At 51.7% G+C, this 15,504-nt stretch overlaps 2 protein-coding genes across 6 annotated transcripts in view; one reads left to right on the forward strand and one right to left on the reverse strand.

Moving 5' to 3' along the window:
- The window catches only part of LRBA (LPS responsive beige-like anchor protein), a 751,045-nt gene extending 744,400 nt beyond the window's left edge, over positions 1-6,645 (forward strand). For both annotated transcript variants that reach the window (XM_051819347.3, XM_051819348.3), the window contains exon 56: positions 5,526-6,645. In XM_051819347.3, the coding sequence (XP_051675307.3) occupies positions 5,526-5,616 (91 nt within the window). In that variant the 3' untranslated portion in view covers positions 5,617-6,645. The remainder of the gene's footprint in view (positions 1-5,525) is intronic.
- Positions 6,646-13,446: 6,801 nt separating this feature from the next.
- DCLK2 (doublecortin like kinase 2) overlaps positions 13,447-15,504 on the reverse strand; it is a 182,504-nt gene continuing 180,446 nt past the window's right edge. For 2 of the 4 annotated variants that reach the window (XM_008267349.5, XM_002716906.6), the window contains one exon: positions 13,447-14,684. In XM_008267349.5, the coding sequence (XP_008265571.2) occupies positions 14,442-14,684 (243 nt within the window). In that variant the 3' untranslated portion in view covers positions 13,447-14,441. The remainder of the gene's footprint in view (positions 14,685-15,504) is intronic. The other 2 variants (XM_008267353.5, XR_518609.5) reach the window with 2 other exon arrangements.

Raw genomic sequence — 15,504 nt, forward strand, 5'->3', positions numbered from 1 at the left:
TCCCAGCTACTCAGAGCAAAGTCTAAGGTACTGGGCTTGGGGCCAGCGCCGTGGTGTAGTAGGCTAAGCCTTCGCCCATAGCACTGGCATCCCCTATGGGCACTGATTCTAGTCCCAGCTGCTCCTCTTCTGATCCAACTCCCTGCTGATGGCCTAGGAAAGCATGGAGGATGGCCCAAGTGCTTGGGCCCCTGCACCCACATCCACGTGGGGACCCGAAAGAAGCTCCTGGCTTTGGATGGCCAAGCTCTGGCCATTTAGGAATGAACCAGCAGATGGCAGACCTCTCTCTCTCTTTCTCTAACTCTCCCTTTCAAATAAATACATAAACCTTTAAAAAAAAATTGAGGAGCATCAATGTAAACATTAAAAAAAAAAAAAAGATACTGGGCTCTGCCTTAGAGCCGCAAGGCCACTACTGCCCTCCATGTCTCCTTGCACGTGCTCGGGGCCAGGAATGGCCAGCAGCAGCTGCTGTCCTTAGTGATCACGTCACTGAGTCACCGTGTCAGGAGGACTCACCGGAGCGGACACAGAAGCTCCTGGCGGAGCACCCAGCCAGAGTTACACTCAGCACCTTTCTGGTCACCACTGATTCCGAACCTGTTAAGATGCCGCCTCTGTCACTGTGCGCCGCCTCCTCCATCCATGACTCCTTTGAGTTGTGGGGATTTTCTTTTGATCGGATCCTGTGTAAAGGCCAGGTCTCACCAGCCCAGCCCCTTAGAAATTATCAGATATATTCGGGTTAGAGGAACTTACCCTGTACATAGTTGCTCTTTCGATAAGAAAACGTAAGTGTGGCTTGGCTCCTCGTGCCTACTCGGGCTCACCTTCGTCATGAGAAAGTGGGACGCACAGGAGGCAGAGCAAGGGTAGCTGAGCAAGAGCCCCCGGCGCTGCCTCTGCGCAGACACCAGTTCGAACAGCGGTGCGGCCACCAGTCCTTCCTGACGAGAGCTGGGGGAGCCGCTGAGGGATACTGGTTCGTGGATTTGAGTAACAATAAGATGCATTGCGAGGGCTGGAAACAGAGTTGCCAAGCAGCCAGCCTGCAGAGCCACATCTGTAGGGAGCAGAGAGGAAGTGAAGTTGGCCCAGCACAGTGAAAGCCCGCGCTGGGCAGAGCCCATGGCCCCTGACCCTAAGCCGGTACCTTGGACTGAGACTCCGGAGCTGCAGCAGTCCATTGGCCAAGGGGCTGCTGGCAGCATCCCTGCCCCACCTGAGGGGCACAGCAGAGAGGGAACCCCACCCACTGGGGAGCAGGCAGGACAGCAACACGGTCTACACCGTGCAGAGCACGAAGATGTGCAACACTTTGTAAGGAAGGGAACGAAGCACACAGCGTCTGCTGTTCTCTCAAGAAGGATTTGGTGGGGCCGGCGCCGTGGTGCGGTAGGTTAATCCTCTGCCTGAGGCACCAGCATCTCATGGGTGCTGGTTCTAGTCCCGGTTGCTCCTGTTCCAATCCAGCTCTCTGCTGTGGCCTGGGATAGCGGTATTCGGATCGCGCAGCTCCAGCCGTTGCAGCCAATTGGGGAGCGAACCAGCAGAAGGAAGACCTTCCTCTCACTGTCTGTGACTCTACCTCTCAAATAAATAAATATTTTTTTTTTAAAAGAGGGACCTGGCTCAGCAGGAAAGGGGCAAGCAGAGGCTCCCCGCAGTGTCCACTGGACCACAGACACGTGATGCAGTTACTGCCCGAGAACCCTGCTGAGCCCAGGATAGCCAACTGCTGGGCTACCGCAGTGCTGACCTGCCCTAGAGAAAGAGCCAGCCTGGCTCTCTCCACACAGCCATCTTCAGATGCCACCCACCTGGGGTCCTGTGAGGCAGCCAGGAGTCCTCATCCGTCCTCCCATGGCCCCAGAAAGAACTCGGGCAGCGTGCCTTGAGCAGCTTGGGCAGTGGAGGACCTAGAAAACAGTTGGGCAACCCTGCCCGTCCCCCCGCTACCCCAGAAGTAGCCCGATGGCCTTGCCCATATGTTCTCAGCCCAGGGAAACAACCAGGTTACAAACCTTGAGTTGCTTGGCACACAGAGAGGAACAGAATCAGACAAGCAACCTTGCCCACCCACCCAAGACCCTGAAAAGCAGCTGAGCAGCCTGCCTTGAGTGGGTTGACCACCAGACCCCCAGAAAGCAACAGGTGGCCCCCAAACCTCCTGGGGCCCCATGAAGCAATTGAGCAACTCATTCTCAAAAGCCCAGCCCACTGAGACCCTGACAAACAGATGCACATTCTCACCGACCCTAAGCCCTAGGAAGCAGCTAGGCAGACCTCCCTGAGCAGGTCAGACCTCAGAGACCTCATGTAGCCCTTAAACACTGCCAGCTGCCCTCAGACACAGGCTCCCCACCCTACCCTGCTACTGAGCACACTGCATCACACCCACCTGGCCCCACACTCACACAACCTGCAAAAACTGACCAGAGTACCCCCATTCCCACCCTCCTGCCAGGAACACCACTCAAAGAGCAGCCGGTGTACCTGCCCCACCTGAGGGAGCTGCGTCCCAACTGATGGTGTTGCCCCACACCCACTGCCATCTAGGCCACTGAAATACCCACAGATATCACCAATGTTGATGAATGGTAGAGAGGCTATGCAGATACCACACTAGAGCCCATACCTAGAACCACAGCCAACACAGCATTATCCAGCCAACACCCTGGGACACATCACCAGCAGACCCACCAGATGCACAAAAACCAACACAGGGGCCCAAGAAGCATGAACAAACAAGGTAACATGACAAAGGAACACAGTCAGTCTAGCTACAAACCACAAAAAATGAAAAAGAAAAACTAGTTGCCTGACCAAAAAATTAATAATTTTCAGGAACCTTAATGTGATAAGAGAATACAGATATTTCAGCATTAGTACAATTCATGATGTGAATGAAAAATAGAAAGATCATAAAAATCTTAGAGGTAAAGAATTTAGTATATGAAGTATAAAATACAGTTGAGAGCCTCAGTAGCAAAATTGAACAGGCAGAAGAAAGAATAAGCTTGAAGACAAGGTCTTTTGAAATAACCTAGTCAGACCAAATCAAAAAGCAGTAACAACAATAAAGAAGAAGGATTTTAAGAACAAAGGAAACCGCCGGCGCCGCAGCTCACTAGGCTAATCCTCCACCTAGCAGCACCGGCACACCAGGTTCTAGTCCCGGTTGCCCCTCTTCCAGGCCAGCTCTCTGCTATGGCCAGGGAGTGCAGTGGAGGATGGCCCAAGTGCTTGGGCCCTGCACCCCATGGGAGACCAGGATAAGTACCTGGCTCCTGCCATCAGATCAGCGCGGTGCGCCGGCCGCAGCATGCCAGCCATGGCAGCCATTGGAGGGTGAACCAACGGCAAAGGAAGACCTTTCTCTCTGTCTCTCTCTCTGTCCACTCTGCCTGTCCAAAAAAAAAAAAAAAAAAAAAACAAACAAAGGAAACCTTTGAAACCTACAGAACACCAATAAGCAAGCAAACATTTGTAGTTACGTATTTCAGAAGGAGGAGAGAAGGGAAAAGGTGTAGAAAAAACATGAAATAATTGCTAAAAATGTTCAAAATTCAGGTCCAGGAAGCCCAAAGGACCTCTAATTTAAAGTCAAACTGTCCAAAGGACAGGACAGAGAATTTTAAACACAGCAAGGGCAAAGTGTCAAGTCACTTACAAGGGAATCCCCACTACATTATGGATGGACTTCTTGGCTGAAAACTTACAGGAGCAAAGGATGCAACAATGAAAGGAAGAAAAATGAATGAAAAAAGAAAGGAAGAAAAAAATGCCAGCCAGGAATTCTATACCCAGCAAAGTTATCCACCCAACATGAAGGAGAGATAGACTTCCCCTGACAAGCCAAAACTGAGGGAATTCAATATAAACAAAGCAACCCTACAAGATATGCTTAGGGAGTCCTACATTAGAGGTGAGGGGTGGTAACCACCATCATGAAAATACCCAGAACAAATTCAGCAGGAGAGGAGGTACACAGAAGAAGAAGTATCTAAAAATTCATGTTTTATTTGCTGTATTTGATTTGCTATATGCGTAGTTAAGGGTTTTTCACCTCTCTTAAGTAGACTATAGTTATGATTTTTGCTTCCTGTACTCTATTAGGTTTTGTTGGTCTCTTGTAATGAATGAGAAGAGCATTTTATTCTTTTTTCTGCTACTATTTCTTTTTTAAATGCTTAGAATTCACCAGTGAAACTACTTAAGCCTTTAGTTATCTCGGGGGGGGGGGCGCGGATTTTTTTAAATACATATGTGGTATTTAAATTTTTTCTTTTGGCCAGCGCCACGGCTCACTAGGCTAATCCTTCTGCTTGTGGCGCCGGCATCTCTGGTTCTAGTCCCAGTTGGGGCGCTGGGTTCTGTCTCGGTGCTCCTCTTCCAGTCCAGTTCTCTGCTGTGGCCCAGGAAGGCAGTGGAGGATGGCCGAGGTCCTTGGGCCCTGCACTCGCATGGGAGACCAGGAGGAATCACCTGGCTCCTGGCTTGGATCAGCGCAGCGTGCCGGCCGTAGCAGCCATTTGGGGGGTGAACCAATGGAAGGAAGACCTTTCTCTCTCTCTCATTGTCTAACTCTGCCTGTCAAAAAAAAGTTTTTCTTTCCATGTAAGTTTTCTTAATTTGTGTTTTTGAAAAAATACATGCATTTCATATAAGTTGCCAAAATTGTTGGCATTAATTTCCTTGCCATCCTTTAGAACAGAGTGAAAATAGAGCAGCCACATGATGCGGGAATCCCACGGTGGGATCTAGCACAGGAGATGCAGTCTGGCTGCCCCAAGACTTCTGCACTCCCACTGTTATTGCAGCACTGCTCACGGTAGCCAGAAGAGGGCCTCCACCTAAGTGTCCATCAACAACTGAAGACAATGTGGCGTGTGTGTGTGTAATGTAATACTGTTTCTCCACCAAAAAGGCTGAACTCCTGTCATTTGCAATAACGTGGATGAACCTAGAGGACATTATATTGGGAGAAATAAGCCAGGCACAGAAAGACAAATTCCACATAATCTCATATGTGGGCTCTCAACAAGTTGATCTCCCAGAAGTCGAGAGGAGAACAGCGATTGGCGGAGGTTGGAGATGGAAGGAGGGTGGGGGTGAGGGGGAGGTGGATAGGTGTGATGTTACAGTTAGGAGAAACAGAGTCTGGTTTTCAAGACACAGTAGGGTGCAGTTCACAATAATGTGTATTTCAGAATAGCTGAGAGAGGATTTTTTTTAATGTTCTCAGCAGAAAGAAATGGTAAGTATGTGAAGTGATGGTTGTCCTAATTTGATCACTGCACAACGTATGCACGTATTGCAACACCACACTGTTGCTGTAAATATGTCCATGAAATCATGCCTTGACCCAAGCAAAAGCTCGCGTTAGTTCTCAGTGCAGATTGACTGCCATGGTGCGTGTTTGCTGGAGGACGTGGAGCGGGCTGTTCTCCAGGAGCCGACTCCTAGGAACTACAGCCTTGGAAACCCCTCCCCTTCTCTCTGTGCCCCCCCCCCCCCAGGTGCATCATTGCCGGCATGGCTTCAGGCAGCATCGTTCTGTTTTACAACGACTTCAACCGGTGGCATCACGAATACCAAACCCGCTACTGACGGTGACGACTGCACAGCAGCCCTGCCCCCGGCTGGGCAGGGGGCGTCCCCAAGCATCGTTCTGTTAGAAATAGCTGTCACATCTGAATGTAACTGAAATTTGCTCGAAGAAGCAAAATATTTTTTAAAGTCAATTGCTATTTTTGTAGACTTTGCTTGACACTTGGGGTGGGGGGAGGATAGCAAAGCAGAAAACTGGCCGCTGGGTTCTGTAGTTTAAAAAAAATCTATATTTTTAGTCATAATAAGAAATCTATTTTCACCAATTATGGAAACATACAGTGGAGCGGGCAGACCCACGGATTCTAGCTCTATTATGAAAACGTTTCCCATTTAGGCGTAATCTTGAGAAACACGTGATTTGAACATGGGAAATGGGTTGTAATACTGGGGCAGGGGGATTTCATTGCTGTACTTCGGGTCCTGTATTTTTCCAAATTGTGCTTCTTCAGGACTGAATTCCTGGGATTTAAACAGGAAGGGTAAATTATGGTAAATGTAATTTAAGACATCTCAATGAATTATTTCTATCAATATTATTCTTTAAGCATGTTTTAGTCATAGAAAATTATGATTTGGGGAAGGCTCTTTTATTTTATTGTGTGGTTAACATAAAGGATCTTAAGTTATAGCAAGTGTGAAATATTTACCTTTTTTTCCCTGATCTGTCGTCTTCATAGCACAACACAGTGAAATTATGGAAAGGCTCTTGGGCTCACAACCTTCATTTTTCTGTTGAAGTAAATGCAAGTACCAAAGCTCACCTGAGGTCTGACTGTGCGGCTCCCCCTCCCCCCGGCATTCCAGAACGGAGGGCCACCAGGTGCTGTGTGAAGCAACACCTGTTTTATCTTCTATTTGTTATTGAACTCTCTCCACCTTCCTTTTGATTAGCAATTTGTACTAAGAAACAATGTTATTTTGGTGTTGTATAATTCTACTTTTCTAGTAGACTGCTGTATGGAATTCTGTGATAAACATTTGAGAAAAGGTCTGTATTGCATAAATAAATTCTTTGTATGTTGTGAACTTCTGAGTTGAAACTGACCCTTTCTCTTTCTCCCATGCAACTTCTACACATTTAGTTCTTCTCTAAAGGCGAAGATTTGGAGTGAACAATTGCGTTTGACACAAAAATTGAAATACCAGAAATATCTTTTTCATTCCTAATTTTTAAACATTGATTAAGAACAGTTATTTACACTCACACACACACAAATGCTGAACTCTGGTTCAGTCACAGTTTTTGATCGATAATCAACAAGGTTCTCCTGACTGACAGCAGGTTCGCCCTAGCCAGATGTTACCCTTTTGTTGGGACGGACACAAATGATGTAGACCTGCATCTTACAAGTGATTGAACTCAGGGCTCCATGCACCATTCCATTACATTATTATTTTATAAACCATTAAGAAAGAACAATAGAGTAGAACATGAGGAAAGCAAAGTACATTCCAGAATCAAAGAAATGGCCATGTTCTCTGTAATTAACTGATTAAATGCCTCCTGGTAGTAACAGAGATTTTGTAAAAGATTTATTTATCCATTTGAAAGGAAGAGTTAGAGAGAGAGAGAGCGCGCGCTCTGAGTCCGCTGGTTCACTCCCCAAATAGCCGCAACAGCCAGGGCTGGGCCAGGCTGACGCCAGGAGCTTCTTCCAGGTCCCCAGTGCGGGTGGCAGGGGCCACACATGTGGACCATCCTCTGCCGCTCTCCCAGGTGCTGGATAGGAAGTGCAGCAACCGAGACAGGAAATGGCACCATGTGGGATGTTGGTGGTGGCAGCTTAACCTGCTGCTCCACAACACTAGACCCAGCTTGCAAGTATTATACTTTGGAAGTTTAAGGGGTGAAAGGTAGGAGAAGAAAATAGGAACACCTAAGTCATATGCCAGACATAGGCTACACCTGCTGCCCTGTCTGAAGCCTAAAACAAGGCCAAGAAAGCAGCTTCCTCTTGGAGCCTTAAAAGAAAAAGAGTTAGTGTCCTCACTGCCTTGTTTGTAAGATTACAACTCCAGCCAGTTAACTGAACATCCATAATGTCTTCCTGCACAGAACAAGCCCAGCTGGCATCAACACCAGGGCTGCGTCATGAAAGGGTCGGCTTCGTACAGTAACTGTCAGGATAGATGCAATATTCACCTTTTCTATCCAATTCTAACACCTTAAAAAATTCCATGACATCAAATGAATGTCAGCCAATTAGGAAATAAAAAGAATTAGAGGTGGTTGAGGATAAAACTGAATGGCCTGCGGGGCCGGCGCTGTGGCGCAGTGGGTTAACGCCCTGGCCTGAAATGCCGCCATCCCATATGGGCACCGATTCGAGACCTGGCTGCTCCACTTCCCATACAGCTCTCTGCTATGGCCTGGGAAAGCAGTAGAAGATGGCCCAAGTCCTTGGGCCCCTGTACCCACATGGGAGACCTGGAAGAAGCTGCTGGCCCCAGATCAGCACAGCTCTGGCCATTGTGGTCAATTGGGGAGTGAACCAGCAGATGGAAGACCTTTCTCTCTCCCTCTCTCTCTCAACCTCTCCTCCGCTCTCTGTGTAACTCTTTCAAATAAATAAATAAATCTTTTAAAAAGAAAAAAAACTAACTGGCTCATGCCAGGGGGCAAGCGAGGCTGCACATTAGTGAGTGGACGTGGCTCTAAGGGCCGGCTGTGTGGTTTACAGGCTGCAGTTTAAGGCTGGTTTTGAAATGCATTGCTTCAAGAAATCATGTTCCTCCTCGACAGACCGATTTTCAGTAAAATATAACGAGTCAAGTGCTTAGAATTCTGTCATTTAAAAACTACCTCTACATCTCTGCAGGAAAACAAGAGGGCACAGGAAGCAGAGAGCATGGACATTTGAAACACTGGTAAAACTGGTAGACCGTTCACTCTTAAATGAGCAGCTTATTCCCAAAGAACACATACTCACAAATAACTGGTTTTATAAATTAATTCACTAAAAGTCTATTTTGCCCATTGAAGAACTCTCACACCTCAGTTTTTAATTCAGCAGACAAAAACAAGAAATTGCAGAATACCCTGTCCAAGAACTACGAGCGGGCTGAGGGCAGCGACGTACGGCCCAGGGCTGCCCTTCATCCAGCTCCAAGAGCAGAGCTGGGCTGTCGAGGGTCAGCGGGCTGAGCACACACACTTGGTGCCGGGTGCCTTCCCGCCTACCCTGCTGTTGGCCGGACAGATGGCAGTGCTCCCAAGTCAGGTGACCAGGGACGCCTGGGACGCAGCTACACCGGACCCATTCTGCCCTTCTCAGCCACTGTAAGTAGATTAAAACAGCACGCAACACTTCACCTCCTCCAACACAAGAGTTTGGGGTAGATTTTCATTATGCGTCTTTGATACTTTTTCCCACTGGCTGTCTTACCAAGAGCTCCTGGCCATGCAAATCATGGTTTGGCCCTTCCCACTCCGTCTGTCCTACCCCATTCCCATCGCCGCAGAAGAGCTCAGCAGACCAGTGATACAGCATATTCCTTCCAGAACGAGACGCAGGCATGTCTTTCGCCTAAACGCTTGCAAGATTCCTGCAGCTCTGCCAGTTCCAGTGCGTGTTAGGCCGCAGGGTAGCAGTCAGCCCCACAGCCTCGTGACAGCATGTCCACAGCATAGAAAGAACATACTCGCCACCTCAAAATCTGAGTAAATGCACAGGAACAAGCCAGTGCCTGCTGTTGGCCATTTCTGCCCTCCCACAATCCTTTGCTGCTTCAACCCAGAAAGCAGCCGGCCTGGCCTACCCACCTTTTTTGTGGCATAAAGTCCAATCCTGTAGGCGTCACAGGTTACCATGGCAGGGACACAACAGGCTGGGAAGTTTTCAAAACTTGCTCCTTGTAAGCAAGAAGGCACTGGCAAACAGCAAATGAACAACGAGAGAAGACAGAAGTCCTCCTGTGTTTGCTCTCCGAGGAGTGGAAGGAACGGCTTTGGGATTCCTCCCATAGACATACTGGGAAGCGTGAGTCTGTGACAACCGTGTGATCAGATCGCTCTGGCCACAGACGCCGCCCAGCACTCCTGCCTGGCTCCCACGAGCCTGACCATCACACTAAGATGCAGTGTGCTTGGCTAACTTGGACAGGGCAGGGGGCGTGGCTTCAGGCAAGCGCTCTCTCTTCCCCAAAGTGAGACGGCACGGGTTGGGCAGGCTGTGTCCTACCCACCCCCATACCCGGCAGCAAGGAGCCAGCCTCTGTGGCTTTAGTCTCGGGGCATTTGAAGGATGTCCCCAGACCCGACTTGGGACACTCCAGGCGTGACACCTACATGTGGCGCAGGTGTATGGGAAGGGGCAATACCTTGTGAATGAGCAGCTCCGCTCCAAACCTACCCTTTTCTCCCTCTCGGCCTTTCTGTGCCGGCGAGACCTCCTCCCAGCTGTCTCCCGGTCTAGGGCTTTGGCTTGTATACAGCTAAGCCCCTTAACGCCTCCTGGTCAAGACCACCGACGTCGCACGTAGCAGCTGCCCTGCTGCTGAATGGCAAGTCTGAACGGCCATGAACTTGCCCCTTAATGCTCAGCCTCCTTGGCTTTCTGCCACTTTGTCCTAGAAAATCTCCCCACCCCACCTCCACCTTGTTACAGCGCAGCACAAGGACAGCCCCGTGACAGCGTCCCCTGCCCTAGAAGCCACAGGCATCAAGTCTCAGCTCCAACAAGCGCGGATGAGGCCCCATCCCGAGACCCTCAGGGCCACGGGGCTCCAATGACACAGGAGGAAGTGCCCCGTGGACCGTGAGCTTTGTGACTGTTCTTACCCGACATCCGGGAGTTTCTAAGAAGGCAGTGGTTCTGCCCCTGGACCGCTCTGCCACTGGAATATCACTCTGGCCCTGCACATCGCCCATGTGTGCTTCCTGCCCACTGCCCTGAGGCTTCAAGGGAAGTCGCACCCCCTTCCACGAAACAGTTCTTTCTGCAGGGAGACTTCATGGGAAAATGGAATTAAAAGGCTTATTTTGGTGCAAAGAAAATTTTCAGTGAATTTTTTGAAGACCTTGCATATGCCTGGGTTTCACGATTTTTGCACCGAAGTAAAATCTCTTAATCCCTCTCTGCATGGACTTTGGAAGGTTTGGTAGCTTTTCCTACCAGTCTGTGGTGACCCTTGCCAGGGAGTCCGATTCCCTCGCCTCTGTCCTGAGTGTCCTCTTTGGAGGTCACTGCCATCTGCACCATATGCACCAAGGCCTCGGACAGAACTCCGCACCTGTGAGGGCTCTGTGCAACCCTGGCTTCTAATGACTCGGTGAGCACTGAAGTGCTCCGCTCCCAGATCTCTGACATGAAGCAGGGTTATCCATCAAGGCCTCGGTTAGTTACCCGCAGAATCCGCATGTCCAAGCACTGACTTCACACCCCAAGTGTGAATGCATCAGCATTCCCACCTGCTGAAGTCATTTTAAGCGAGTCCAAGCCATTCAAAACAAGCATTTTTTAAACATTCACATTGAATGTAGCAACACAAACCAAAGACAGACTGCACTGTGGCCTCATCTTTAGGGCCCCACTGGTAAGGCAGCAGCTCCGGCAGGTCTGAGTGATCTCGGACCCTGGCACCGTTCCCGGACCCAGGGCCGGCGTGCCAGGAGGGCAGATCCACGCTGCGTCCCCAAGTCGCAGGATGGAAGGAAACGGTAAGGTGTCCTAGTGGTTTTTCACGTTGACTGCGCGCTGAAATAACGCTTGGGATGTATTTAGCCATGTTGAACTTTCCCAGTCCAAAAACCTGGAATCCACAATGCACCAAAATCCAAAACTTTGAGCACTGCCATGATTCCACAAGGGGAAATTTCCACATTTGACCTCACATACAGGCAACAGTCAAAATGCAAGTGGACTAAAAATGGGCTATAAAATTACCTTAGGCCATGCGGTATAAGGTACGTATGAAACATGAGTGAATTTTAAGACTTGGGTCTCATCCTCAAGACATATTATGTATATGCAAATATTCCAGAATCGGGAAACAACCAAAACCTGGAATACTTCCTGTCCCAAGCATTTTAGGTAATGGACACACGGTCTGTATTAGGTTAAATAGGATATACTATAAAAAATGAACGTCACCTGTTCCTTTTACATTTCTTTAGTGTGGTCTAGAAAATTTTAACTTAGCCAGCTTGTCTGCATCTCTAAGGCACAGCGTGTGGCTCAGGAGCTCTTGGCCCAAGGCCACGTTCATCAGCACTCTTCCCACAAGGACACAGCCGCACTCACGGTCCCCCAACTTCACCACTTTGACCACAGAGCTACCTGGGGAAGCTTTGCCAGAAGCCTTTAATCCATGTTTCCAGTATATTTCAGGTGCAACAGCCTTTGTGGAGAGAGATGAAGACTGAGAGAATGAGACTCAGCTCCACAGGTCACCACTGCCCTTTTTCCACCTCTCCTCCAAAGCCCATTTCCTTGGACATCAATCCCCAGCCCAAACCAGGGACTGTAAAACAGGCATGCGCCAGTCTCTGTCTAGGATGCAAGGAACGCAGCAATTAAGCACCGGTAATTAATCTGATCCAGGGAACAGAATTAGAGCTTAATACATGAGGGCTAAGCAAATGGGTAAACAAACAGCTTTGCTCCTAGATGTCAAACTTCCGTTGAGGCTTGCTATTTAGATGGCCCCTCCCCTCCAGCCTGGGATACACAGTACCTCCAAAAGTAGGAAGGAAAACCTGGAAGTGCCCTGGGCCTCCATTGTCTGCTAATTCCGGGACCTGGGATGTACAACTTCTCCGATTGTTCCTTTGACACCGTGTATTTCTCTGGGAAGGTGGGCACCTGGCCTAGTGGCTAACTTGCCGGGTAAGACACCTGCTTCCTCCCCCCCCCCCCCCCGCCATGTTCGAGTACCTGGGTTTGATACCCAAGCCTAGCTCCTGACTGCCACCCACGCCGGGCACCTGAGCTCCAGCCCAGCTTCAGCCTGGCCCAGCCGCAGCCACTGCAGGCGTTTGTGGAGTCAAGGAGCAGATGGAAGATCTGGCCTACAAAATTAGAAAGACAGCTTGGCACTGCTGCCACAGCTGGTTCCTGCTACCTCCCGTCTTCATCAAATTCCCACAGCGGGTGGGAGCATGACAAGAAGGGGTCCCCCTGTCCCCACCAGAGACTGCCATGGCCCTCACCACTTACTGAGTCTTCAGCAAATGTCACAGTCCGAGAGAGGGAGTCAGGTTTTAGGTTCTAATCAGAGCCAAAGCCCGCGTTCCACTGTTCTCTTCCCATTAGCTCTTCCCTCCCCCACCAGAAATACTCGCACTGAAAGCAGTGTAGAGGCTCGCTCTGCCACCAGTGAGGAGACACCAGCGGAGTCCCCGCCACAGCGTCGGGCCCACGGAGCCCACCTGCTCCAGGCCAGGCGTCGCCAGGGCTGGCCTGGCCTTCAGCCAGGTGAATGAAGAGGTCTGGGAGCACAGTGGCTGGTTTTAGGCCTGGGAAAGTGGGGGCCAGAGCTGGCACCAGGCAGCCTGAGCCGCAGGCGGGCAGTGAGGGAAGCAGACAGGAGCCCCACCACCCCAGGGAGACACACAGACACGCAAGGCAGGAGCTGCGGCCTCCTCACTGCCTACTGGCCTGGGCTTCCTGCTGCCGTCCAGAGATCCCACAGGTGCCTCCCGGGAATCCGTACATGCACCCGGAGCTCTTTCTGTACCTGGAACCGCACTGAAACCAAGGCACGTTCGTGGGTTCTTCTCGAGCCCTCTCTGTCCCCACGGTAGCCCAGACGCGGGCACCTGCCAGGGCCTGGGCCCTGCGTCCTTTGCAGACGCACCGCACAGAAACGCTGACCATCCTTGACTGCTTTTTTTCTCAAGAGGGAGGAGTTTATTGCAGGTCGGGTACACTCAGAGAAGGCAAAAATCTAACAAAGAGAATGAACGCGGGGGCCCCCGGGTTTAAAGGGTGAGCAGGAAAAACAAATACAGGGATTATGTACACGTAATTATTAAAAAGAGCAGGGTGGCGGGAACAAGGAAAAACTGCCAGCAGCCTTCCACGGGGTTAGTGACAGAGGCCATGGGCGCAGCACCTTGGGGGCGGCCCTCACCGTGCCTGGGGGGGGGGGGGCTTCCTGCGGCCCCTGCCCCAGGTGAAAAGCGGTGGACAGCAGCCCCCGCGGCCGCGGGAGGGAGGCGGGGGTCACTGGAGGGGAAGCCGCGCCCGGCCCGCCGAGCCTCTCCTCACGGCCCCAAGGGCGGCTCCATCAGCGGTTCCTAACACGCGTGTGGGGAGGGGGGGGGCGGGGGCAACACATGGCGTCTGGGGAAGAGGCGGCCTTGTCCCGTGTCTGTGTACAAATAAATACCCAGTGCGGCGCAGTAGTGGGCGCTGGGAGCTCTTCTCCAGGGTCGGGCCTCGGGACCAGCCTGTCCTCGTACGCGCCCATTTCTCCGACCGGCAAGCCAAGCCCCGCGTCACCTCTCAGGGGACGAATGAACGCAGGCAGGTCCAAGGCCCTTGTGGCGGAGCGGGGCGCACGCTGAGTTCTCCGTGGTAAAGGAGAGGTCCGGGCTCTTCCCGAGTGTTCCGTAAAAACGCGTCTAGCGCGGGAGCAAAGCGGCTCGGTCTCCTGGTGAGGCTGCAAAATGTCCATCGGTGACTGACAACGAGTCCCTCCGGGTGTCTGTCACCGAACGTGGCAGGGCTCAGGAGACGTCCGGGTAGAGAGGGAGACGAGGCCAAGCCGCCCGCGCTGGCTCCAGAGGCGGCCCCAGCCCCCGCGCTGCGGACCGGGCCGCAAACCCGCAAAGCGGCTGCCGGGAGGGAGCGCACGGCTCCCGCGGTGAGGGCCGAGGCTCAGTCTCGGTGGCGGCGCCAGGTCCCTGCCCGCTCGCCGCCCGCAGCAGCAGGGGGAGAAGAGGGCGCGGGGGGCTGCGAAGGGGCAGGGGCAGGGGCAGGGGCCGGGGCCTCCACTCCGGACACAGAGGGCTCCTCGGCCTGGGCGGGGATCGGAGAGGCCTGCTCCGTCCCGGGTCTGCTGCCGTCTTCACAGAAGTGCTTGCTGCCGAAAATCTGCCCCTCCTTATCTAGAGCCGTGTTCTGGGGAGAGACCGAGAGAGGACCCGGTTACCCCGGCCCACGCTCAGGTCCCAGCCACCACGAGCAGAGAGCACGACAGAGCATGCACGGGACTCAGAAACAGAAGAGGAGAAATAACACGGTCCTACAGGAAAAGCAACGGTTTCCAGGGCCCTGTGCCCCTGCCCCTGCCACCGCCTAGCTGCTGGCGCCGGTGCCCACTGCCTCCTCCAGCGTGAGCCGCACCGGATTGAGTGCTTCTGCTCCCAGCCAGACCTTCAGCGCTAGCCAATTGTAAGTCACCATCAGCAGGTGCGAGGAGGGTGCCCAGTCTCCCATGGACTTCTTAAGATTTCTTTATTTATGCAGAGAGAAAAGGAAAAGACAGAGGGAGAGAGAGAGAGACAGAATCTTCCATCTGCCGATTCACCCCCCAAATACCCACAACAGCCACATCCGGGCCAGGCCAAAACCAGGAGCCCAGAACTTTATCCAGCTCTCCAGCATGGGTGGCCCAGGTCCGAGTACTCGGCCATTCTCTGCTGCTTTCCCAGGGGGTATTAGCAGGGAGCTGGATTGGAAGCGGAGCAGGTGGGGCTCAAACTGGTGCTCCCATACGCGACGCTGGCATCGCGAACTGTGTCTTAACCCACTGGCCGCCACACCAGCCCGCAGGGTATAGTTTTCTAAACAAAGTTCTCCCCAACACTGAAAAGGAATGCTTATGTTATATGAATAAGCAGTCCCCTCGGGCCTTGCCACCCAAGGGGCTGTGGAACTTACAGAAGGCCCTGAAGGTGACAGAGCAGCCTTCCAGGCCCTCCCTCATCTCCTCCTTGCT

This window comes from Oryctolagus cuniculus, chromosome 8, assembly GCF_051225735.1.
Source record: "Oryctolagus cuniculus isolate XC-2025 breed Fujian yellow rabbit chromosome 8, ASM5122573v1, whole genome shotgun sequence".
NCBI lineage: Eukaryota > Metazoa > Chordata > Mammalia > Lagomorpha > Leporidae > Oryctolagus > Oryctolagus cuniculus.